The sequence below is a fragment of the Gopherus evgoodei genome, chromosome 4 (genome assembly GCF_007399415.2).
Source record: "Gopherus evgoodei ecotype Sinaloan lineage chromosome 4, rGopEvg1_v1.p, whole genome shotgun sequence".
Classification (NCBI taxonomy): Eukaryota; Metazoa; Chordata; order Testudines; family Testudinidae; genus Gopherus; species Gopherus evgoodei.
In genome coordinates this window covers 153,665,628-153,691,657 of record NC_044325.1, presented here as the reverse complement: position 1 = coordinate 153,691,657, position 26,030 = coordinate 153,665,628, and the positions used below count along the sequence as shown (strand labels likewise).

The 26,030-nt window shown below is 46.6% G+C and overlaps 1 protein-coding gene across 1 annotated transcript; it reads left to right on the top strand.

The window, feature by feature from the left end:
* Positions 1–21,819, top strand: LOC115651307 (zinc finger protein 3-like; the record flags this gene model as incomplete). Its single annotated transcript, XM_030562241.1, has 11 exons — positions 1–27; positions 256–385; positions 3,039–3,983; positions 6,926–7,002; positions 8,217–8,278; positions 9,266–9,489; positions 11,605–11,864; positions 15,317–15,442; positions 15,836–15,977; positions 21,014–21,055; positions 21,788–21,819. Coding segments are annotated over exons 1-11 (2,067 nt in total), but the record flags the coding sequence as incomplete, so codon positions are not given.
* Positions 21,820–26,030: the final 4,211 nt, after the last annotated feature.

Sequence of the window (26,030 nt, the reverse complement as noted above, 5' to 3'; positions counted from 1 at the left end):
ATGGGAAAGTACCAGGCGCAGGATGTGGTAAATAGTCTCTCCTCCGGCTCTCTGGGAGAAATCGCTTCCTGCTGCTGGCTCAGCAAGTTCCCTCTCTCCGCTGCTTCAGTGCAGTTTGGCGTGGCCACCGGCTGCCGGAGGACGCAGCATGGGGAGGGGAGGGCAAGCCTGGGGGGTGGACAGCCTGAAGGAGCGGGAGCTGCCCAGATTCAAAAGTTTACTGGAAGAGACTCCCCTGAAGGAGGGCTATGAACGCATCCCTGGGGCAGGCTGAGACCTGCGGACTCCATCGAGCTGGGGGACCTGGTGGTCAGAGTCTATGGGAAGTCCTATGGGAAGAAGCTGACCGAGAGGCTGCTGCGAGACATCAGGACACCAAGCGGTGGTAAGGAGCAAGCCAGGGGGCCGGATTGGGTGCCCCCCCTGCACACCTGCCCCGGTCAGGGCTGGCGCCTGATCCTAGCTGGACCAAGAACCCTTCTCCTCTGGCAGGATGGAGCCGGGCTATAGGAGGGGTGGGGGGGGCAGCAATTCACTGCGATAACAAATGTCGCAAGCTGGGAGCTTTCTGGTCTCAATGAGCTAAATCCTGACCCCCCCTCCCCCCGCTGTTCCGCCCCAGTCCTCGCTCAGGCAAAGCTCCCACTGAGGTCAGCGGGGACCAGCTGGGACATTCCGCCGCGGTCAGGCCCCGGGGTATTAAGCCACGTTTCCCCGCGTGGCGCAGGGTCCAGCGTTCACTTTCGTTTCTGTGGGATCTCCCCGCTGGCCCGGAGCGCGTTTGCTGTTACCCGCCCCCCGGCGAGCTGCGGGGCTGGTTTGCTCGGGCTGAGGGTCAGGGGTTTTTGGTACAACGCCCCCTTACAGCAGGGGAGACCAATCCAGGCCCCCCCCGCCGCCGGATCCAGCCCTGGCTGACTAACCCCAGCTCGGCTGTGCTCAGCTATCCAGAGCCTGGGGTCAGCCCAGCCGCAAGGCAGAAGCAGGGCCAGCCTCAGGGGAAATGATGCTCTGGGCAAACTTGTATTTTGGCGCCTATGGGCACCACACGACCCCATTGTCCCAGGCCCCTGTGGGCTCCCCAGTCCCCTTGTGTCCTCTTTAACCCAGCCCCCTATTGTGCCCCTAAGCCCTGTACCTCCTCCTGCCCCCCTGCCTCCTCCTGCGCCTTCATGGGGAAAGTGACCTGGATGCATGGAGCAGCTGGCATTGCTGTTCACTCCCCTGCCTCCTAGCGCTGCTCCTGCGCTCCTAGGGGTTGAGCGGGAAAGAGGGGAGCAAAGAGAGACATCAGGGCTCCCAGCATCCAGGTCACTTTTCCCACCTGGGTTGCGTAAGGGGAGGGCAGGAGAACACAGCCCAGGTGGGGAAAGTGAGCTGGATGCAGGACATCAGTCCTCCCTTGAGCCCTCTAGGGGGGCACAGAGGCATGTTGGGGAGGAGGGGGCCAAGCAGTATCTGTGGTACCACTTGCTCCCCCCATGTTCCTCCACTGGAAAAAAGCAGGGAGAAATCTGGATCCCCCCTCCCAAGCTGGGAGCAGTTTCTGACATTATATGGCACGGAGGCCCCTGACTATGGCACAGCTCCCTTGGAAAGTTACCCACCCTTAAGGCTGGCCCTGAGCAGAAGAGGGGAAGCAGAGACTCAAGAAGGAACCCAGAGAGAGAGAAATAACGTGGGGACCTCATGAGTCTGGAAGTGACATTGTCCTGTAGAAACACACACAGAGGGGTCCATAAAGGAGGCAGAGTCCTGACCCCTGACCTGAGCTCTGCCCTGACCGCTAGCTCCCTCTTTCTCTTTCACACGCACTGTCTCCTTGGTCTGTGCCACAGAGGGCAAGAGCTGGGAACGAGCGTGAGCATTTGCTAAGGCAAGAGCTGCTGTGAGTTATAAATCAGCCAGGGTTATTAACTCATAGTCACTTGTTTGTCCAAGTAAACCTAAGCACACCTGTCTGCAGAGGACTCACCAGCTAACACTTCCTGGTGTTCCTCAACAAGTCATGTGACCCATCACCTTTGCCTCATTATCGCTCTACACCCATTTCCTGCAAGCATCCCAATGTGATCTACTGCTGCTTGCAATTGTCTTTCTGACTCCCAGCTGCTGTAAACTGCCTGTCACCATAGGTACCAACTCCGTGGGTGCCCTGGGGCTGGACCACCCATGGGGAAAAATCGGTGGGTGCTCGGCACCCACTAGCAGCTCCCTGCCCTGCCCCAGCTCTCCTCTGCCTCACCTCCTCCCCTGAGTGTGCCGCTTCTCCCCCAGCTCCCAGCATTTCCCGCCGCAAAACAGCTGTTTCGTGGTAGCAGGTGCTGATAGGGAGAGGGAGGAGGGGGAACATGGCTCACTCGGGGAAGAAGCAGGGCCAGGGCAGCGATTTGGGGAAGGGGGCCAATGGGACAGGGAGGGGGCGGAGTTGGGGCAGGGACTTTGGGGAAGGGGTTGGAATGGGAGCGGGGCAGGGGTGGAGTCGGAGCGGGGGCAGAGGGGACACGAGCACCCACCGGCGCTGGGAAAAGTTGGCGCCTATGCCTGTCACTACTGTCTTGATCTAAAATCAAATAGCCTCCACCTCCCAGCCGCTGGATATCACCTGATCAAAAGCGGAAGTTAATCCTGACCCTGGAAATACGTTTCCCCAAACAACTCCCCCCAACCCCAAAAAAGAAAAGAAAAACACCTTCCCTGTAAGACGGGCTTGTGATGCTTTTGATATCATTTGCACATAGAACCTAGCCGCGAGTCAGGAATTCCAGCATGGTGATACATTACTGCCGTATTGCACAGGTGTGAATGACACCACGAAGTGCAGGGCAGTGGAGAATCAGGCTTATTATTATTTAGGTTCTGCCATAGGTGTGTGTGAAGTTTTGCAAACAAGCCCCCTGCTGCAAAGACTTTACATCTACATAGGCAACGGGCAGATGCTGACTAGAGTTCATAAGCTTTACTGAAAGGGTGTGTTTTATGGGGGGAGTTGAGAGAACGAAATGCGTGAGTTGCTGATTGTTGTCGTCTTATTCCAGCCGGTGCCCACTCTGCGAGTGAGAGACATGGGGAAGTCACTCCCTACAAAAGGCATTCCAGGAAAGTTGCAGACAGAGAATGGAAAGTGGAAAATTCTACCTACAAGGAGAGACCTTACAAATGTCCCATTTGTGGGAAAGGATTCAATCTGAAATTAAACCTTATTCGGCATCAGAGAATCCACACAGGAGAGAAACCCTACAAATGTGGTGAATGTGGGAAGAGCTTCAGTGACAGCTCCAACCTCGCTCGACATGAGAGACTCCACCTGGGACTGAAGCCTTACAAGTGTCCTGAGTGTGGGAAGAGCTTCAGTGTGAAATCAAACCTCATCCGCCATCAAAGAATCCACACAGGAGAGAAACCTTATGAGTGCCCCAAATGTGGGAAAAGTTTCAATGACAGCTCCAACCTCGCTCGCCATCAGAGAATCCATACGGGAGAGAAACCCTATAATTGCCCCAAATGTGGGAAAAGCTTCAGTGACAGGTCCAGCCTTGCTCGACATGAGAGCCTCCACCTGGGACTGAAGCCTTACAAGTGTCCTGAGTGTGGGAAGAGATTCAGTGTGAAATCAAGCCTCATCCGCCATCAAAGAATCCACACTGGAGAGAAACCCTACAAATGTGGTGAATGTAAGAAGAGCTTCAATGATAGATCCAACCTTACCCGCCATCAGATAATCCACACAGGAGAAAAGCCCTATATATGCTCCAAATGTGAGAAAAGCTTCAATGTTAGGTCCAACCTCACTCGACATGAAAGCCTCCATCTGGGACTGAAGCCTTACAAGTGTCTTGATTGTGAGAGGAGCTTCAGTTTGATATCAAACCTCATCCGCCATCAAAGAATCCACACGGGAGAGAAACCCTATAATTGCCCTAAATGTGGGAAAAGCTTCAATGACAGCTCCAACCTTGCAAAACATGAGAGAATCCACAAGAGTAAGAAACCTTTATATATGGGACCCGACTGGAAATTTTCCATCGGGATTATTTATGATTTTGCAGAAACTTCATTTTCTGTTGAAAAGGTTCCATGGGAAATATTTTGAATTTGTTGATCATAGAATTATAGAATATAAGGGTTGGAAGGGACCTCATTTGTGTTGCCCTCCGCTGGACTCTTTCCAATTTTTCCACATCCTTCTTGTAGAGTGGGGCCTAAAACTGGACACAGGACCCCAGAGGAGGCTTCACCAATGTCAAATAGAGGGGAATGTTCACATTCTTCAGTCTGCTGGCAGTGCCCCTACTTATACAGCCCAAAATGCCATTAGCCTTCTTGGCAACAAGGGCACACTGTTGACTCATATCTAGCTTCTCGTCCACCGTATCCCCTAGATCCTTTTCTGCAGAACTGCTGCATAGCCACTCGGTTCCTAGTCTGTAGCTGTGCATGGGATTCTTCCATCGTAAGTGCAGGACTCTGCACTTGTCCTTGTTGAACCTCATCAGATTTCTTTTGGCCCAATCCTCTAATTTGTCTAGGTCCCTCTGTATCCTATTCCTACCCTCTCGCGTATCTACCACTCCTCCCAGTTTAGTGTCATCTGCGAACTTGCTGAGGGTGCAGTCCACGCCATCATATGTTTTGATTTTTCCATTGGAAAAATCAAAACAAAATATTTTGGTTTGTAGAACTGACCCAAAATGTTTTTAGTCAGTTCAACAAGAAGCTGCATTTCCTGGTTGTAACACGTTACCTTACTATGGCTTGGGCTCCCTGGCCAGACTACATCTACCATGATGCCCCACCATCTTCCTGCTTATCCTGCAGCATGCTGCATTATGAGAGTCACATGGCTGCTGCATCATTCCAGATGTAGCCTGCTTAGGGATCCCAGCCCAAAGGGGAAAATGAGGACATTAGATAACTAGCTTTAATGAAGCAGTGCATGACCCCAGGGAAATGCAGTTTAACATTGAACTGACTCCAAACAAAGCATTTTGGGTCAATTCAACAAAACAATTTCAAACATTTTGATTCAGGAATGTTCAAATGTTTAGTTTCAGTTGAAAATTCCAAAACAAAACATTTCACCTTTTCTGAATCAAAATGTTCAGAATTTGTTCTGCACCAAGCTTTGCTGTTTCAACTGTTGTCCTGATTCAGGATGAAAAAAAGTTGCAATGTTGGAAAGTCCCACTGTTTTTTGTTCCACTCTATTATACAGGGAAATTCTGTGCCAAAAAGTTAAAACTTCTGCACACAATATTTTAAAATAATGATATTTTATTTGTCAAATTAACAATATAAACATGCCAGTTTCAATTATTTTGGTAATTTCTTTCAAAATATCTGTCAGCAAGTATGTCTGTTACAATATAGAAAAAAAAAGAGATTCAGGAATTTTTTTTTTGACAAATAGATTCCTTACTAGGCATATTAATACAGAACTTTGAGTAATTCATTTAAACTACAATACAGAATCATATTTCCCACACCCCTCAGAAGCAGTGCAAAGGCTTGGGAGAGTCAGGGATAAAGAAGGAACTGAGGGAGAGGGAAGGAGCCTGGGAAGGAATCTGGAGGGTTCTTGCTTGTGAGTGGGAGAAGTATGGAACAGTTTCTTTTGTTGTGGAGGAGATTGTGAAGGAGTTGGGGAGCCTCTCTCATGCAGACCCAGGCTGACCCTGAGCCTCTCCCATTCAGTCAGGCACATCTGCCGTTGTCCCTTTGTATCCCTGCACCTCTCCATCCCCATGTGGCCTGGAGATCCCCTACTCCTGTCCCCATGTGGCCTGGAGATCCCCTGCCATTCAGCCCCTGTCTCAGTGCTGTCACCCCACTAGCTCCTGAGTCCATGCCCCAGTCTGTTCCTCCCACTAACCCTTCTGAACCCCAATTTCTGACAACCCCCCAGCAGCCCCACTAGGGTGACCAGATGTCCCAATTTTATAGGGACTGTCCCGATTTTGGGGTCTTTTTCTTATATAGACTCCTATTACTCCCCACCCTATGTCCTGATTTTTCACACTTGCTGTCTGGTCACCCTAAGCCCCACGTGCCCCTCTCTGCTTCCCAACCTGGCTGCACCGGCAGGCTGCTGTAGGAATGCAGCCTGCTGCCAGCTCTTAAGTCTGGTCAGCCAGCTGTTCTGGCACCACAGCGACCTCTGTTGGGCGAAAGGCAGAACTTCTTGAGCAGAATATATTTTCTGTGAATAAAAATTCTGTAGCAATCATGAATTCTGTGCATGCGCAGTGGCACAGAATTCCTCCGTGAGTAATATTATATTTGTGATAAATGTGGGAACAGCTTCCATCTGAACTGAAATTTAAAAAGTCTCAAGCGTCTCATGCCATCACAGATTTGGCCATTATTTTAACATTAGTCACCCTTGCCCATCTGTCTGTGTGTGTGTGTGTGTGTGTGTGTGTGTGTGTGTGTGTGTGTGTGTGTGTGTGTGTATAATGTGCTACTACACGGACTGGGCTGGTGAAATGGGCTTTAACTCACCTCTTAAATATTTTTTAAGGCCTCAGGGGACTTCCAGGCATGGAGATTGGGAAATGAATTGCAGAAGCCAAGTCCAGTGACCCACAACCATTATTATTTTTGTTGTTGGTGGTGTAACCTCATTCCCCATGCTCTGAGGATGTTCCCCGGGATCAGACAGTGTGAGACATGCTCACTGAGCAGAAACTGGCACTGGAGATGGGGAAGTAGAGGGGAGAGGGATCAGTTGTGGAATGGAAAGGACCAGAGGAGGGGTAACTATGGAGTGATGGGTAACACTGCTGTGATGCTAACCTCAGTTTTTAGGCATCTAAGAGTGTAAGGATTCAATTGTGCCTGGACTGCCCCCACACATCTCCCCAGAGCTGGGGACAGTCTTGTCTTCAGGATGTATTGCCCTGACCCAATACTTTTCCTTCTGCAGGAGTGAGATGCAGGAGTGAAGATGCCACTTCAGACTCCTGGGGAAAGGACAGATGTGACTTGTGTCGCAGAGAGAAGGTAGGGGATTGTGTTTTTTCCTGTATGTGTTCTGTCCCTATCTGTCCCCATAGAAATGGTTGTGGTGTCTGGGCAGTATCTCACACTGTCAGTGTGTCTGTGCTATGCAAATGGGACACTGTTTAACTCAGAGGAAACGACATTGCCTGTGTTTATATGCTGGGAACAAGGGATGAGGAAGTAGAAGAATAATCTTAGTGGTTACAAATGACTTAGCAGCGCTTCTCCTCAAGACTATGTAAAAATGGCCCTTTCTTCCTTGACAGGGCAGGTCCCCATGTGTCTCGAAGCCAGAACTGCTGACTGGAGTAACAACAATGAGTTTTTGCTCCTGTTAACCCCTAAAGTCAATACAGTGAAGAGAGAGCAAGAAGGAGTCTGTCCTCAACAGAACTGACATTAAATTGTTATTAAATCGCCAATTAGTGAAACCCCATAGAAAATTCCCAGACAAAAACTGCATTAAAATGGAATTAACGTTAAGCATGTTTCAGTAATTTAAGGGTAAAAAAACCAAACAGACATGTAACTATTCCAAAACTGCAAACCCAGGCCATCAGAGGTAAGGTTATAGCTACAAGAAAGTCAAATATATTAAGATTTGGAAATGCACAGTTAAGGCACCCAAATAATTTTAACTGTGCCCAGGAGTGATGCCAACCAATACCAATACAATTGTGATTAGTTAAGCAGAGTTTATAGTTCTAGATTAAATCTAATTGATTGTAAAGACACACATCTTCTTACTGCAGATCGCTGCCAGCATCTTCACTGAGGACAGCTTGTCTTCCTTCCCAGTGGGAACAATGGGAGGTGGTGGCTATTTTAAAAGAGGGTGTCTTTGCTCAAGGACAATCCATAGCCTCTCATTGAGAACAGGAGGAGGAGGGGAGGAAACCAGAATGAAGCCTATAGTTCTATGGAAAGTCAGGGGGCCAACTGCCCCAGTGCCCCATAGCAAATGCTGGTCCTGATAGACAGGAAGGTGCAACACTTGGTAGCAGCACTTTGAATGGACTGGAGGGAATGAGTTTACCACAGTCAAGACACAAGATGATCCAAGCTTAGAAGAGAGTTTCGATAGTTTTGGTAGGTCACATGCTGAAGGTTTTGTACAGGACTCCATGTCTAGCTAACAAGTTCTTCCTGTCGCAAGAACTATCCAGCTGAAAATCCTTACTGGAGTCAAGTTAATACAAATGTCTTTGTTTTAGGGTTTTGCAGAAGTACAACCAGAGATTTTGCCAGGCCTGGAGGAGAACCAGAAAATGTACAGGTCAGAGATTGGGGGCACCATTTACATGGAGCTGATAGTGACACCTAGAATTAAGGTTGACTGACACTTTCCATTATGAGACCTTGTTTTCAGTTGCTGAGAATTTTGCCAAAATGTAAACTGAAGGATAATTTTGGGGGGAAATTTCAGCTAAATGGTTCAGTTGTTTCTGAAAATAAAAGTAGGGGAAAATGTTGTTTAGCCCATGTTGAAAAATTCTTACAGCTGTTTCCTTGAGAAGCTCTGGCACCTCCATGCTTTAGAGCAGGGACTTGAAATTTGGTAAGGGGTTTTTGCTGTTCCTTTGAAAATCCACCTACATTTGGCCCAAGTTACAAGCCTGTGAAAATCGCATGCTCTGTGGGGGGAGGGTCTGTTTGGATTTATAGAAACTTTAGATGTTTCAAACCCATAACACAGGTTTGTCTAAAGACTGTCAAAATGGGACTGGAAGCATTACTGTGTTTAGCTATACATTGTACAGATTTGATTCCGTCATTGGACTTCTTGTTAGGAGCTAAAATCAGTGTCTTTTCTAAGTTAACTTTTGGACAATCAGCGTAGGAAGGTCTAATGGGTAAGATTGGAGGGTAGTCCTATGCTCTATCCCTGGCTCTGGGGTTTAGAGTCTAGTGTTTATAGTGGGGGGGCTGGGAGTTGGGACTCCTGTGTTCTACACCAAAAAATCACATTGCTGAGTAAGTCACCTTTCTCTCAAATAATAATTCAGTGTGTGTGGAGCATTACAATGCAGGAGCCCTATACCCTATGGGGGGGACGTCAGTTGGAAGCAAAATAAATATTTCTTTTAAAAAAATAGGGCAAATAACCCCTTTTATCCTGTCCCCGCACAACCACTCACTCTGCTGGGCCTGTAGTCTCTGTGCCTGTTTCCCAGCACATCACACCATGAGAATAACAACACTGATGGACACTTTGCATTTAGTGTTGTTTAACTCTCTTCTTCCCTCTCCCTTTGATGGGCAGGGTTCACTTCCCCCAGGCAGGCTCCTTCAGATGCTCTGAAACTGAACTGGGGTTTGAGGTGAGGGCAGCTGTGACTGTCAAATACGAATATGAATCCTGGCGTTGTTATCAGACAGAACTAGAAATGCAGCAGTGGATGGTGGCCGGCCCATTGTTTAACATCTGTGCAGAACCGGCCGGGGCTGTGGCAGCTGTGCACCTCCCCCACTTCGTGTGCCTCGCAGGTATGGCAGATAAATAATAAGTACTATAAAAGCTCTATAAACCCATAGATCTCAGTAATCTTGTAACAAACCATGACTGCAAACGCCCACAAACACCATAAGTCTCAGCAGACTCTGAATCCAAGACTTTCAGCACTTGAGGGGAAAAGAATCTAGGACAAAAGTCAAAGAGCTGAAGGGCTGAGTCCTTTGGTTCTTGGTAAATAACAGTCAGTTATAGTTGTTGGGTCCAGCATGATCATGGAATTAAGATCACGCGCACTAAAGCCGTGTGTGACACTTTACAAAGAATTGGATGAGGTGCTTTGATTTAGCTCTTGATATGGACTGTCCTGTGCTTCCATTTACCAGGAGTTAGTGTATATGGACTGTAACCAATACACAGGGCCTGTGCTATGCACTGGCCTGTAAACTGTCCCTTAGAGGAACCCTGTCAGTGTGCCAGACCCCCAAGGGGTCACCCTTTTCCGAAAGGTTAGGCCATGTGACCCTAGTGCCTCCAAAACTGAGCCTCTGGGCAAAATGTCTCGCGTTCCGCAATCAGATTCCCCGATGGGCCACATGCAGCCCACGGGCCACAGGTTGCTCATCACTGCCCTAGGTGCACAAGCTGGACCCCACTGAGGTGATAATGTTCCCCATGGTTCTGATGCTCTTAGCTCTCAGAGTGAGGGCGCGTGAGACATGCATAACTGCCTCCCCATAAAGGGTGGCTTTCTGTACTACCCCCAAGAAGAGGTACCGAGGCTGCTCGGTAACCACCACACCCCTCTTCTGGGTGTTTCTAGACACAGAACTGCATCCTGTCCCCTGCATGGGCAGAGACGCAGATAGTTCCCCCAAATTACTTCCTGCTCCCCCCGTTCTTCTTGTCTGTGGACTTCATCCTACTCAGCCCCACCCCACCCCCAATCTGCAGTGTAAAAGCCTGGGCTATATTTGCAGATGTGGAGCCCAATTGTATTTCCCCCTGGAGAACTGTAGCCAGCCGGATGGCTGGTGGGAGCAGTTGTCTCTCTCACCTCTGCTTTTAAGAACTTGAAAATTCGAGAGCACAATGGAAATACTTAAATTTAAGGGGGGCAACCAAGTAACTAAGGTGCAGAGGGCTAGACTGCTGAGGATGGAGGGGGATAGTTAATTAAGGGAGGTGGACACGAGGGTGCCAAAGGCTGTATCTTCTGCTCTGCTTCTCTCATTAGAAAGTCATTGATCTTTCTCTTGAACGTGGGAGTCAGAAACCCCTAATGACATAAATTTCCTGTTGTATCTTTGCTCTTTACACAACATTAAGAATATGAGGAAACCACCCGGACACAGCTGTGTTTATTTGGGTACAGCTTGGGTATAACTGGGTTTTATCCCTTTAAATAGTTGGAGAGCCATCCAGCTGGCCTCCACTCTTCTAATGCAGGAGTCACCAGAACCTAACACAGCAACAGAGTGTCCAGTGAGCATATGCAGCTAGGGCCTGTATGTTTACAGAAATATTTAGAAAACATCATACAAGGACTAGCTCTGTGTATGCACTGCAGGCATTGTTACTGTGTCAGGTTCTGGTGGCTTCTGCAATGGAAGAGAGGAGGCCAGCTTGGTGGCTCTTGGATGGTTTGAAGAGATGCTACACAATTCCTATTCACTACACCCGTTCAAGAAAAAATGCAGGTCACTGACTTATCGAGGGCCAGATTACAGCGTTACCAGCCCAGAATAAAGGGGCAATGTGTAGTTATCAGGAACCAGAGTGGGACTCAGTCACTGTTTAGTCCCTTCCCTGCCCCCTTGCTCCATGCTGGGCAAGAGGGGGGAATCAAATCTGTGTCAGCCCTGTACTTGGTGCCAAGCCAGCTCACCTGACCATCAGCAGCTCAGTCCCCGCCCCCCCGGAAAGGCAGCGAAGGCCCTTTACAGGATGTTTGATTGTAGTAACCATGCACCAATGAGTAGTTACACAACAGGCAAGTGTCCTGACTCCTGGTCTCTTATTCCCTTCCCCCGCGTAACTGAGAGGAGACCCTAGGATTCCTGGGTCCCCATCCCTTGCTCTAAACCTTGGGCAGTGCTGTCATGTAACAGGTAAAACAGAACCTCATTCTCTTTGACATCCATTCGCAGGGGGAGAGGCTGACGGCTCCCAGATGCGAATCGCCCATTTCGTTGACGGGAGGATGACGCTGGAGGAGCCAATGCAAGTGATGCCTTTTCATGCAGTGCTGGAGAACCCCCGTTTCTCTCTTTTCGGAGTTATTTGGAACCATTTTATGCCTAAGCGAGCTCCTCCAGTCCACAGTGTCACACTGCTCTACCGGGCTCTCAGGGCTGAAAATATAACTTTCCACCTCTACTTGATACCTGACATCTTTGCGTTGAAAAAGGTAACTGAGACTCAACAAGCGTGAGTCAGATTCACTATTTACCATACAGCACATAACCTGGAATAACTCCGAACATCTTGTAACATGTGTTGTTGTGAGATAGCTGCAGAAAGATAAGTGTGGCAAAGTTTGTTTCTAAATTCCATGCTTTTTACTCTGAAATATGATATTCTACCTGGGAAATGAGATGTGACCCGTGAGGGATTTTAAAAGTGACCTGTGAGGGATTTTTTAAAATAATTTGGGTTTTATGATGACACAAAATTCCTGTAATATCCTTTACTACCAATTTTTTCCCTGCTTGTTTTATAACTTAGAAATCGCAGGAATGTCCAGACCGGTCTTCACTGGTTTTGATGGAGGGGCACTGAGAGATCTAAGCAATGCTAGTTGTTAGCTGTTACCATCTTAAGTGAAAAGACGAGCGTGTTGCATATTTAACAAAAGCTGACTCAAAATATCAGTTATAAAAATTAAACTGGTGGAGGTTTTTTATACATTTTAAAATCTCTCTGGGTAATTTTTTTTTTTTGTCAACAGCTCAACTTTCACTCTGATACTGTCATCTACACTCACTGTCCACTCATCATAAAATAAAAAAAAACAAGCAAATAAATGTTTAAATAAACTATTTCAGGCTTTCGTTATGAATCATAAAGGAGGGGGAAAAGACAATACATCTATTTCCCCCCTCCATTAGCAGGTCACCATGCATAAAAAACTGGAGTGAATGAATTATGCCTGTAAACCTTGTATTCTGATAACACTAAAATGTTTAAAGTTAGAATTTCAAAATGGCGGTTGTTTTGTACACATTGATTCTTAAACATCAGTCCCATTTGGAAATAAGTTTGTTCACTCGTTTAGAGATGTACTGTTTCAATCTATGCTTTAGAAGTTTTCTATCTTCTTCCTCAGAAGGGCATGTTAAGGGCACCTCAGTTTAAGACCAGACAGCACAATCAAAGGAATGAAAGCTGAGGGTAACAAATCGAAAGAGTAGCAGCCTAGAGATGGTATTGTGCTGTTCATAACTGGAGAACAGACTGAGACAACTCTTTCCTGGAATTTGAGATCTGTCTTACATCTCTAATGTAACATCGAGCTGTAAAATAATGAGGGGAAAATCAGATGACATCATTATATCTGCTGGAGCTTTGCGGGTTCATTTTCTAAGCAGAATTGTAGCTGGAAAGGGGAAAAATTAAGATTATGTAAACGCCAAAGGAGTAATGACTTGGGATAAAGTTTTCAGAAGCACCCAAGTGGCTTAGGAATTGTCATAGGGTCCCCATCTCAGAGCACCCCCTCATGGCATAGGTTGGCCCTGCAGGCACCCCACCCTCAGTTTCCCCTTCTCAGAATACTTCTCCAGCACTCTCTGAGGCTAGTAACACCCACAGCACGGGGCAACTTATTAATATGGACGTCTCAAACCGCAAAATAAAGTTCAATGCCTTTGGTTCCAGCTCTACTGCCTTCTGTGATGCCAGGCTCTTTATGAATCTCCATCTTCCTTCAGACTGGAGGGCTCTTACTCTTACCCCAGGAGTCCCCTGTTAGAGTCCAAAGACCCAAACAAAGGACCAACACAAACAATATTTGCCCATCCTGGGCCCAGAGAAAGTACCCATCTCTCCGGGGTTCTCCCCCAGGTCACTTCTCCTTCTGCAGAACAGTGGCAAAATGTGGGCTCCCCAGGGCCTTCCTCTGGCTTGAGTCTCCACCACTCAGGTCTCACTACTTCTGGTTGGCCTCTCTCCTTCCTGGCACCCAAGCCTCCCTCGCTATCACTTGACCCCAGGTGTTAACCACCCCTAATCAGGCCTAGCCAGGGCGTTCGTGTTCAGTCACGGGAGAACTGAGACTCTCCTTAATGGAGCTTTACCCCCCTGTGACAGGCGCCTATGTCCCACTTGCAGAAAAGCCAGGCTTAGGGCCAGATTTACAAAAGTCACTAAAGATGCAGAGAGGTGCCTAACTCACTTAGGTGCTTAGTGGGATTTATCAAAGTGCCTAACTCCCATTGACTTTCATAGATTCCAGGGCCAGAAGGTACCACTGTGATAATCTAGTCTGATCGCCAGTACAAAAGAGGCCACAGAACTTCCCCAGAATAATTCCTGGTTGATCCAGAACAAATCTTTAAAAAAACAAACACTCAATCTTGAACTAAAAATGCCCAGTGATGGAGAATCCATCATAACCCCTTGTAAATTGTTCCAGTGGTTAAATATCCCTCACCGGTAAAAATTTATGCCTTATTCCCAGTCTGAATTTGTCTAGTTTCAACCTCTAGCCAGTGGAGCATGTCAGACTTTTAACTACTAGACTGAAGATTAACTCCATGGCAGTTAAGGGCCTAACCTGCTTTGATCCTTTTGAAAGTCCTACCTGGCACTTTTCTCTAGGCACCTAAACACCTATGTAAATTTGGCCTTAACTGCCCATCTCACTCTTGAAAATGTGGCTTAGGCTCCTAGGTCACCTAGGTGCTTGTCAAAATTTTGTCCTCGTTTAAATTTTCAGTGGATGCTGACAATAACTGAACAAAGAAGCAGTTGGGCAGGTGGGAACAGATCCATCTTTTCGTATTGGGGAAAGCGAACGTAACTAGACTTGGGAGGATTCAATTTTTATTAGTATATATGTCAGTAAACATCGATTTCACCATATAAACACAAGCTGATGAAAAAATGCTTCCACTGATCATAATCAAAAATTGCAGATAGGCAAAGTAAGAGAAAGCTGATTAGGAAGTTTTCAGAGTTTGATTTGAGGCTATTGACTTTGTATATTTGGACAAGTGATGTGAACACGTTGTTTTACCACTTCCTAAACTTTAATTTTTGAATCTCAACCGCTACTGTCATTAAATAGTTATTGTCTGACCAGCCCCATCATTGCCTGATGGCCCCGTAATGTCCCACAACTGTGAAAATTTAAATAGATAAAAATAGGGGGGAAATGCTTAAAAATAAATATTGACATTTTCGGTCAAAATTTAAAATTGAATGTTGCCGAGCCTCATTAGAAACGAGGCTACAAATTGGTCACAGAGTCCATGATTTTAAGAGATGTCTGCTTTGGCTTCAATCCCGGGGGGCAGGGCCTGGCTTTGGTGTTGGGTGTCAGCTCCATTTCCATGATTTATTGTTTATTGCCCATGTCCTGTCTGTGACTTTTAATAAAAATACCTGTGCCAAAATTGTAGCGTTAATTATAAACAATTAACATTGTACCAAGATTGCTCCTCAGTTGCCGTTCTCATGGCACTGTTTTCCCTTATCGTCATAACAATAGGCTCCTCTTCCAAGGACTGCTGTGTAGGAGGAAAATGGGAATCAGGAACCTGCACTGGCTCTCCTGCCCCTGTGGTAGTCCCTATACAAAATGTCTTCTGTGGCCCTGTCTGCCTGTATTTCAGAAATGACGGTGCTTGTTCTTTACAGGTCATTGATGACAATGAACGAAAATACAAATCAATACGTGTGCGCAAACCTCCTACAACCAAGCCATTAACCTATGGCTTCCATTACGCAGTATCCAGCACATCAGATGTAGAGATAACACCTGAGGTGAGTGAAATTATCTTCTGTGCTTCAGTGAAGGCATAAAAATATCAGGGCCCTCTCCTGAAGTCATCATTTCAACTTAGTCATGGCACTAGGGGGCGCTGTGCTGCAGGGAACAGGGTGGGAGGTATAGTAGGGGGCACTCTCCCCTCACAGTCCACACTGGCCCCAGTGCCCCTGTCTAGTGCTGCAGGATGCTGTGCTCAAGGAATTTTGCAGCAACATTTGGATGCACTGGAGGAGAGAGGTGAGGAGGTTGCAATAATCAAGGCAAGAGATGACTGAGGCCTGGAGCTAGTTTCTACTGGTAACTGGGATATCCTTTGCGCTGTTGATTCACAGCTCTGCTGGCTCTGGCAGGGTCACCCCTAATGGAGCCCCTTGTCTTTACTGCAGGAGCTGGAGTTCCATTATGTAGATCCCCAGGATGAACACCCATACGTGGAGATTTACACCCAGGGCTTGGGGGACAAACTGGAGCTCAGCTTGGTGAAGCAAAGTGATAGGCAAGTTATCTGGAAGGCCCTTGTGAGACCAGGTAGGTTCAGCTCAGCAGAAGATCTTGGCAGGGGTGAGAGATTTGTACAAGACAACCCCTCTCGGTACTTGCTGATGGTCAGTGCAAAACTCAGGTGCAGACCAAGGCAGTGGGGGTGCATCACAGCTGTGTCCTATTGTGATGGACTTGGAGCTGCCTTGTAATGTTGTATTGATACAGTATGGTGGCTTGGTTATTGTGGTGTTTGCTGAAACCATATATTGACTTAAAGTATCAGAAGGGTAGCTGTGTTAGTCTGTATCCATAAAAACAATGAGGAGTCCGGCAGCATCTTAAAGGCTAACAGATTTATTTGGGCATAAGCTTTTGTGGGTAAAAACCCCACATGCATCTGAAGAAGTGGGTTTTTTACCTATGAAAGCTTATGCCCAAATAAATCCGTTAGCCTTTAAGGTGCCACTAGACTCCTCGTTGTTTTTATATGTTGACTTAATTTATCCAGAAAAGGCACTCAGGCTCCTGATAACTAGTTCTCAGCAAACACTTAAAGACTTTAAAGGCACAACTGTTAGCTTCGATAATACTGGCTCTGTCAACAGCTGAGCCTGTCAGACCAGATTACACAGACTAGCCTTTGCCCTGCAAAGAGGGGAGAACACAGACCCTGGAAAGTTCAAAGAGAGACATTCTCTCGGGAGGAGAGTGGGAGGTAAACAGAGACCCCAGGGTCTGCTGGGGTTGTCTGGAGAAGTTAGGCCTGCCTAGGTAACCATTATGGGTTAGTAGGACTCTAGGTAAAAGACAGAGACAATGTGGGTGAGGTAATATCTACTATTGGACCAACTTGTGTTGTTGAGAGAGACATGCTTTTAAGGTAAAAAAGACATGCCTGTAGACTATATGTAGTTTTAAAATCCTTTTCAGTAAAGCTTTCGTTCCTACTAACAAACAGTACTGTTGTTTTAAGAAAACGAGGAGTCCAGTGACCCCATAAAGACCAACATTTATTTGGGCATAAGCTTTCGTGGGTAAAAAAACACTTTTTTTACTCATGAAGGCTTATGCCCAAATAAATCTGTTTGTCTTTAAGGTGCCACTGGACTCCTCATTGTTTTTGTAGATATAGACGAACATGGCTACCCCCTGATACTTGTTTTAAGAAGACTCTCTGGTCGCTATAAGCCACTAGTCATAGGTTCCTGAAAGGAAGACCAGCAGGGCAATAATGGTGAAGACACAGGGTGCTGTAGCCCAGGGCCTGGCCTAAGCATGGAAGGATCACATGATTCCATCCCAAGAATGGTGAAGGCACGAGCCCTAAGAAGGATGCACCCAGCAGCCAGAAAGGGGACAGAGAGGTGCAGCTAGCCCTGTAACTGAGACTTCTATAGACCTAAAGGGACAGGAGCTAGAATTTAGGTGGGAGAGGTGCTCTGTTTTGAGCAGCCAGTTGCACAGTATCAAAGCTTATAAGTTTTGTCCTGAACCATTTCCAGAGAAATCTTGAGAATCTCAGGCATCCTGTTGGAAAGCTCTTGAAAAGTTTTAAAATCATCCAGTGGTTGCTACTGACAAGACGACTGCTGCTTCTGGGAATGATCATAGAAATGCAGGGCTGGAAGGGACCTTGAGAAGTCATAACGTCCAGCCCCCTGCACTGAAATGGCCCAGGAATCCTAGATCATCCCTGACAGGTTCGTCCAACCTGTTCTAAAAAACCTCCAATGATGGGGATTCCATAATCTCCCTTGGAAGCCTATTCTAGAACTTAACTACCCTTAGAATTAGAATTTTTTCCCCTAATATCTAAGCTAAATCTACCTTCCTGCAGATTAAGCCTATTACTTCTTGTCCTACCTTCAGTGGACATGGAGAACAATTGATCACTGTCCTCTTTATAACAGCCTCTAACATATTTCAAGACTACTATCAGCTCCCCCCTCAGTCTCCTTTTCTCAAGACTAGACATGTCCAGTTTTTTTTAACCTTTCCTCACAGCTCAGGTTTTCTAAACCTTTTCTCATTTTTGTTGCTCTCTTCTGGACTCTTTTCCATTTGTTCACGTATTTCCTAAAGTGCAGCACCCAGAATTGGACATGGGACTCCAGCTTAGTCCTCACAAGGCCAAGTCGAGTAGGACAATTACCTCCTGTACCTTACAGACAGCATTCCGGTTAATATGCCCCAGCAAGGTTTTTTGCAACTGCACCACATTGTTGACTCAAATTCAATTTGTAAGAACATAAGAATGGTCCATATAGCCCAATATTTTGTCTTCTGACAGTGGCTGGTGCTAGATGCTTCAGGGGGAATAAACAGAACAGCAATTATCAGGTGATCCAGTCCCAGCATCTGGCAGTCAGAGGCTTAGGGACACCCAGAGTATGAAGTCGCATCCCTAACCATCTTGGCTAATAGGCCTTGATGGACCTATCCTCCATGAACTTATCAAATTCTTTTTTTAACCCAGTTATAGTTTTGGCCTTCACAACATCCCTGGGCAACGAATTCCACAGTTTGACTGTGTGTTGGATGAAGAAGTTTCCTTTTGTTAGTTTTAAACCTGCTGCCTATTAATTTCATTGGGTAACTCCTGGTTATGTGTTATGTGAAGGGATAAAAAAAAACAACCACTTCCTTATTCACTTTATCCACAATATTTATAGTTTTATAAACCTCTATCATTTCCCCCTTTAGTTATCTCTTTTCTAAGATGAATAATTTCCAGTCTTTTGATGCGTCCAATGAAGTGAGTATTCACCCACGAAAGGACATGCTCCAGTATGTCTGTTAGTCTATAAGGTGCCACAGGACTCTCTGCTGCTTTTACAGTCTTTTTAATCTCTCCTTGTATGGAAGCTCTTCCATACCCCTAATCATTTTTGTTGAACTTCTCTGTACTTTTTCCAATTTTAATATATCTTTTTTGAGATGGGGTTACCAGAACTGCATGCAGTATTCCTGGTGGTGGCATAAGGTGGATTTATATAGTGGCATTATGACATTTTTTTCTCTCTCTTCTAATGGTTCCTAATATTTTGTTCGCTTTTTTGACTGCCTCTGCACATTGCGCAGATGTTTTCAGAGAACTATTCATAATGACTCCCTGATCTCTTTCTTGGTTGATAACCAGTAATTGAGAACACATCATTTTGTTTGTATACTTGGAATTATGTTTTCCAGTGCGCATTACTTTGCTTTGATCAACACTGAATTTCATCTGCCATTGTGTTGTTTTCATCTGCCTTTCACACAATTTTGTGAGATCTCTTTGTAATTCTTCACAGCAAGCTTTGGACTCCCTGAGTAATTTTGTATCATTTGCAGACTTAACCACCTCACTGTTTACCCCCTTTTCCAGAGTGTTTATGAATATGTTGAATAGTACTGTCCCAGTACAGACCCCTGGGGGACACCATTAGTTACCTCTCTCCATTCTGAAAACTGACCATTTATACTTATCCTTTGTTTCCTATCTTTTAACCAGATACTGATCCATGAGAGGACCTTCCCTCTTATCCCATGACAGCTTACTCTGCTTAAGACCCTTTGGTGTGGGACCTTGTCAAAGGCTCTCTGAAAATCTAAGTATACTATATCCACTGGATCCCCCTTGTCCACATGTTTGGTGACCCCCTCAAAGAATTCTAGTAGATTGGTGAGGCATGATTTCCCTTTACAAAAACCATGTTGATTCTTCCCAACAAATTATATTCATCTATGTGTCTGATAATTCTGTTCTTTACTGTAGTTTTAACCAATTTGCCTGGTATTGAAGATATTCATCCATCTGACTCCTACGTGCTAGCACCATCCAGATACTAAAATGGGGGAAATACACTGAAATTGGGTGTCCCCACAAGCCATTACTATGTTTGAGGTACAATGGGTTTCACACATCATTACTAAAACTTACTGTGGTGCTGAGTGGTGCTAATGGCTGCCATCAGGGGTGCAGGACCATCAGAGACCAATGGGGGCAGCTAAGCATTTGCTTTCTTACCTAACAGCGAGAGCAATTGAGAATATTTTGTAGTGCAGATGGGAGCCTGCAGGCCAAGCCCATTATTATTCATTGTGTTACCTGAGACCCATAGCCGTGGCCCAGAACCCAATTGTGCTAAGTGCGGTACATTAATTTATAGGTGTATTACAGTAGTGCCTAGGAGCTCTATCCAGGGATCAGGTTTGTCCCTTTCCCAAAGAGCTGACAATCTGAGCCGGAAGCCGACCTGGTGCTGGGTGTTCGGGGATCGCAATGAGTCGGCCATTAGAGAGGCAGTTGCTGGGTAACCCGGTAAGGAAGCAGAGGCAGACGAGGCAGCTTCTTATTGGGCATCAGGCTGAGTTTCTGGTTGGGGATGTCTGCTAAAGCCCATGAATTGTACGTTCCTCCTGCTGGTCAGGGAAGCAGGATGCGGTGTCTGTTTCTGGACATAAACAGATGACACCAAAAATATACCAGACTTCTATCACTGATCACTTGACCAAACTGAAAGTACCCCGCAGGCCCCAAAATTACAGCGTTCTGCTCAGCCAAAGGAGCAACAGTATTCCAGACATTTACAATGCATTGATCTTATCATCCTGTGCTGGGCTTTGATGTATCAATAATAATAACCAGAAGCTAAAAGCCTGAAGCAAGAGCTGTGTGTGCTTGTCACAGTCAGCGGTGACATAAGTGTTGCTGTACAGAGACATGTCACTGGGTGCACACAGTAACTTGCACGCATCATATGCCAAATGAGCGTGTGTGTGTTAAGTGTGTATTTCTGCTATTTGGTGTTCTGCGGGGGGACCCAGAGCAGCTGTCTAAGAACACAGGCATTGCCACACCTGTGGAGTCTGACATCTGGCTACAGTCTCTGACAGTGGCCAGAAACAGATCCTTCAGGGGACTCTGAATAACTCATTAACTGGTGTATCATTCTTTCAGCTCTAAAGATAATCACACTGCCATGTGACTGGCTTAGCCAATCAGATCCGCAAGTGGCCTGTGTGATGTGAGGTGAGCAGAGTAAACAGAAAATTATGATAAAAAGTTTGTTTCACTCTTCTTCCCTCCCCACTTCCAGGTGACATTGTGCACAGTTCACCATCAACAGAACGCCACACAGGTCAGTTCATCTCCCCTGATTTACAGAGGCCTTATTTCAGTAAGACAGAAATTACAGAAGAAAAAAAGACCTAACGAGTCAGTGGCAGAACCAGGACTACTCTCCTCCCCTCATACTGTAACCACTAGGCAGTAGTCCTGCCCTGATCCAGGATTCTAATTCAGAGCAGGTTCAGGGAGTGGGTGGACATCAAGGTGGCGAATTCTGACAGGAAAGGAGGGAGGCTTGGGCATTGGGAGATATTCCAGTGAGGAGGGGAAGAGGGTCAAGGTAACTGAGTTAGGGAGGTATCTGTGGGAGGGGAGACCAGAAGTGGGGAGAAGGGTGAGTAAAGGGGAACCACACAGACAGGACCCGAGGCTGTGAGACACTCAGTACAGAGCACTAGGATTGCAAGGCGGTACCAAGCATTTTCTGTAGAGGAGAGAGGTGTAACATGAAGCGGGAGAGCCTGGGAGTGAAAGAGAGCGGGGAATGGTACCTGGGTGGGGAGTGGCTGGACTGGACTTTGCTGGCTCATGTTCTAGGACAGGGGTCAGCAACCTTCCAGAAGTGCTGTGCCGAGTCTTCATTTATTCACCCTAATTTAAAGGTTTCGCGTGCCAGCAATACATTTTAATGTTTGTAGAAAGTCTCTTTCTATAATATATAACTAAACTATTGTTGTAGGTAAAGTAAATAAGGTTTTTAAAATGTTTAAAAAGCTTCATTTAAAATTAAATTAAAATGCAGAGCCTTCCCAGACTGGTAGCCAGGACCCGGGCAGTGTGAGTGCCGCTGAAAATCAGCTCATGTGCCACCTTCAGCACTCGTGCCATAGGTTGCCTACCCCTGTTCTAGGAGGTGGCATGGGGAAGACAAAGAGAGATCACCTCCTGGACACCCTGAAAAACCTCCAAAAGGCAGAGATGAAGGCGTTCAAGAGCAAACTGACTGACATCAGGCTGAAAGAGGGATACTGCCACATACCTCGATGTGACCTGGAGAAGGCAGAGCCTGTGGAGCTCACTGAGCTGCTGATCAGTCACTACAGGGTGCACTATGCAGTGCAGGTGACCACGATGGTGCTGGAAGCTATCAACCAGAGAGACCTGGCAGAGAGACTTCGCAGGGCAACAATGGCTGGTCAGGAATGAGCCAGTGTGGGGAGATCAGCCTCCTCTCTTCAGGGGATCCCACTGCGTCTTCATCTCTGCATCCTCCCTGCTCTCTGAATTCTAAGCACAATCTCAGACAGAATATGCACCTCTCTCTTCATAAGTCAGAGCCCTTGGGAACTGAATACAAAGCCAATTCCTTTCCGAGTTCACATTTTTCTGACCCTTTAGGATCAGGTTTCACTTTAATTGTCTCTCTGTTCCCTCCTTCCCCCAAACTCTTTTCAAGCCCCCGCTCCTATCTGCCACCTGCAATTTTGATTTTATTATCCCCCTACCCACTTGAATACATTTGTTCTCTGTTTATCATTCCACTAGTGACTCTGCAGGGTGTTAAACGGCAGCTATTAAAGTTAGACATTTTAAAATCACCACGTCCAGGTAACTTGCATCCAAGAGTTTTAAAAGAGCTGGCCGAGGAGTGCTAATGTCGATTTTTAATAACTCTTGGGAAGTTCAAGAAGATTGGAAGAAAGTGAAAGTTGTGCCAGTATTTTAGAAGGGTAAATGGGATGACCCAGGTAATTATAGTTGGTCAGCCTGACATCAATCCTGGGCAAGCTAATTGTGCAGCTGATATTGGATTTGATTAATAAAAAAATGAATTAAGGTAATAAAATTAATGCTAATCACAGTGGGTTTATGGAATATAGATCCTGTCAAACCAACTTGATACCTTCTTCCTGAGATTACAAGTTTGGCTGATGAAGGTAATAGTGTCAATGTAAGATACATAGACCTGGTCTACACTGCGAAGTTACATTGACCTAAGTCAGCTTGTTTCGGCTTAGTTTTACATGCGTCCACACCTGCATTAGTCTCTCGTTAACATAACATCACTTCTCTAGATGACAGAGCCAGAGCTGACGTTTTTCTAGTATAGACACTCCATTACCTGTGTTGATCCAAACAGTTCTCCAGCAGCTGTCCCACAATGCCCCGGTTGCCCCCGTGACCATGACCATTCTGGTCGCCATTGTGAAATCCATTGCCCAGGGGTCACAGACACCGGAAGCCTCCTTCCGTCCCCTTGAAAAACGTCATTGTGTTTTGTGTGCTTTTTCCTGATTGTCCACCTTGGCAAGCATGTGACAGGCCAGGGAGACCACCACCACATCTGGGGCACCCCTGCGGACCTGCCACTTCTACAATGAACTACACCCCCCATCAGCACCTGAAATCTGACCAGGGACACTTTGCAAGAGCTAGGCATGGGATCCCCTGCAATGCTCAGTGAGGAGGAGGAGAAGGGGGTGAGAAGCAGAGGGGAGTACAAAACATGCTGGGAGCCAGGAACTGCTTGAAACTCTGCCGGAATTGAGCCAGTCCCGTCACACGAGCGCAGATGGGCCCGGGGATGACGGTGAAGGGAGCTCAGGTACGTGTATTGGGGCATTACTCCTCATGTTCAGAAGAGCACTGGGAATACAGTTAAAATTAATATTCTCAAATACATTATCGTTGCCACTTCAATCACCTGCTATATGCTAGGAAATTAATTCAAAAAGATTATTGTAGCAGTCCTAATTACGCAATCCACAACAGACCCCTGGCCCATGCTCAAATTAAGGTAGAAAGAAGAGGTGGAGGCCGTGTTCGCCTTTCCTTTCCTGTTTTTGTTAGGCATAGAGAAAAACGATTCTCCTCCTGCAGAGTACTGTATTTATCCATACAAGGTCGTCCCTTGTACCGTCAATAGATCTCAACGAAACTTTCATGGAGATACTGTACAATCCTCCCCAAATCATTGTAAGGGATGGTAGCTTTGTTTCTTCCCTCACGATCGGAGACATTCCCGTGCCACTCTGCATGGAGACCCACTGTCACGCTGCATTAAGTGGACTAGCATTTAGGCTTGGGCAGCTTAGGGACACTACCAGCAGCTATGTTCTCCGAGCCTTGGTCAACCTCAGGAATGAGATATCAGCCAGAATCACCACTGCCTGTGAAAATAGTGACAGTATTCAATTCACTGCATTTTCCCTTTACTTATACCCACGGGCTCCCGGCATGGAAACCTCCAGTGTAATACGTTCCCATCTTCCTGTAGTCTGTACTCACTCTGGCTTGAGCTGCTGAGCCACACTGTGATGGGCTGTCCCAAAGCTAAAGTGACAATTCGCATTATTAAATAAAGATCTTTGTGGGAATAACATAACGGGAGTTTTGAGGTTTATCTTCCCCCTTCTGCTCTGACTGTAAATCTAACAGCGATTCAGTCTGTTTTTATCAGCAGTTTCTGCCATGGTGGCCTTGAGAGGTGCCCCCTCCACGCCTGCCGAACACTTGATCCAGCTCATGTGAAGAAAGAAGCAGTCCAGGGAGATGTTCCAAGATTCTCCAGTCCACTGCAGCTTGTGACTGCGAATGCAGGGATTGGAGGGGGTTGAATGATCAAGAGCAGAGTGAAAGACAAGGATGGAGAGGTCGGATGCGGGAGGAGAGGCAAAGGGACCAAGAGGTGCAGTGGGACGTGCATCAGGATATGAAGGACCAAACCTGTCTCCAACTACTGCAGCGTATGGTGGCAGACACCTTTGCTATAAAGCATGTAAGACTCCACATATGTTATCTTTGAGTATGACTCAGAACAGAATACGTCCTGAGAAGACCTCGGTGCCCTTAACAATCTAAAACTCACTCAACTGGTGGGCAGATCCTCACAACATATGTGCAAGTGTTCCCTTCACCCAACCACACCTGTCACAAGCATTGACGATGGATGCAAATGGTCCAGAAGATTATGGCGCTAAATGCCCAAAAACTCCAGACACAGCAGCCTTTCCATCCCGTGGAAAACTGCATCGTTTCTGCTCCCTATACCCCCAGAAGAACAGGTGGCAGCATGGCCTGAACCGGGGTGGTGGTACTGGGAGAAGTGTGTGTGGGGGGGAAGCACACTCACAATGCAAATATTCAGGGGGTCTGCCCCCATGTAAACTTGTGCGTGCACAGTAGGATGGCACGGGGAGGTGCAGGGGTGGTGTTAAATAGGTCTTGGAGCAGTGGGGAGTTCCAGAAGACTGGCAGAAAGCAAATCTTGTGCCAGTATTTTGAAAGGGTAAACAGAAGGACCCAGGTAACTATAGGCCTGTCTGACATCGATCTCGGGCAAGATAATAGAGCAGCTGATACAGGACTTGATTTGTAAAGAATTAAAGGAGAGTAAAGAGGTTAGTGCAAATCAGCATAGGTTTATGGAAACCAAAGACTGTCACAAACTTAATAGCTTTCTTTTGATGAGATTACAGGTTTGGTTGGCAAAGGTAATTTTGTTGATGTGATAGACTTCTGTAAGGCATTTGACATGATACTGCACAAAATTTTGATTAAAAATATATAATGCTATAATATTAATGTAACTATAGTGCCCTCATGGAGAAGATGGAGTCTGCTCTGCAGGTGGCTCTGTGTACCGGGGTTGGATTTACCACTGCAACGCCTCCTGCTGGTTGTTTTGGGAATTAGCTCCTTCAGCCATGTGCCTTCGCTAGTGGTGTCTCACTTACCGTTACTCAGTCTCCATCATCCTCACAGTCGGACCCACATCATTCCCAGACCACGGTGTCCACTTCTGGACACTGCCCTTCAGCTGTGCCCGCTCCCCTGGCTCTTCCCCCCTGTTCCAGGGGAGCAGCAGCTTCTGGTTCTATCACTTGCCTCAGTGGCTCATCGCAGTCTTCAATCGAGCCCCTTCCTCCGAGGGCAAACTGCAGTCTGGCTTAGCCACTCTCACCACTGGCATGTGGGGGAAAAGGAGGGGACCAGGACTGCCCGCTACTCCGGGTCCCGACCCAGGGACCCTCTAGGAGCAGCCA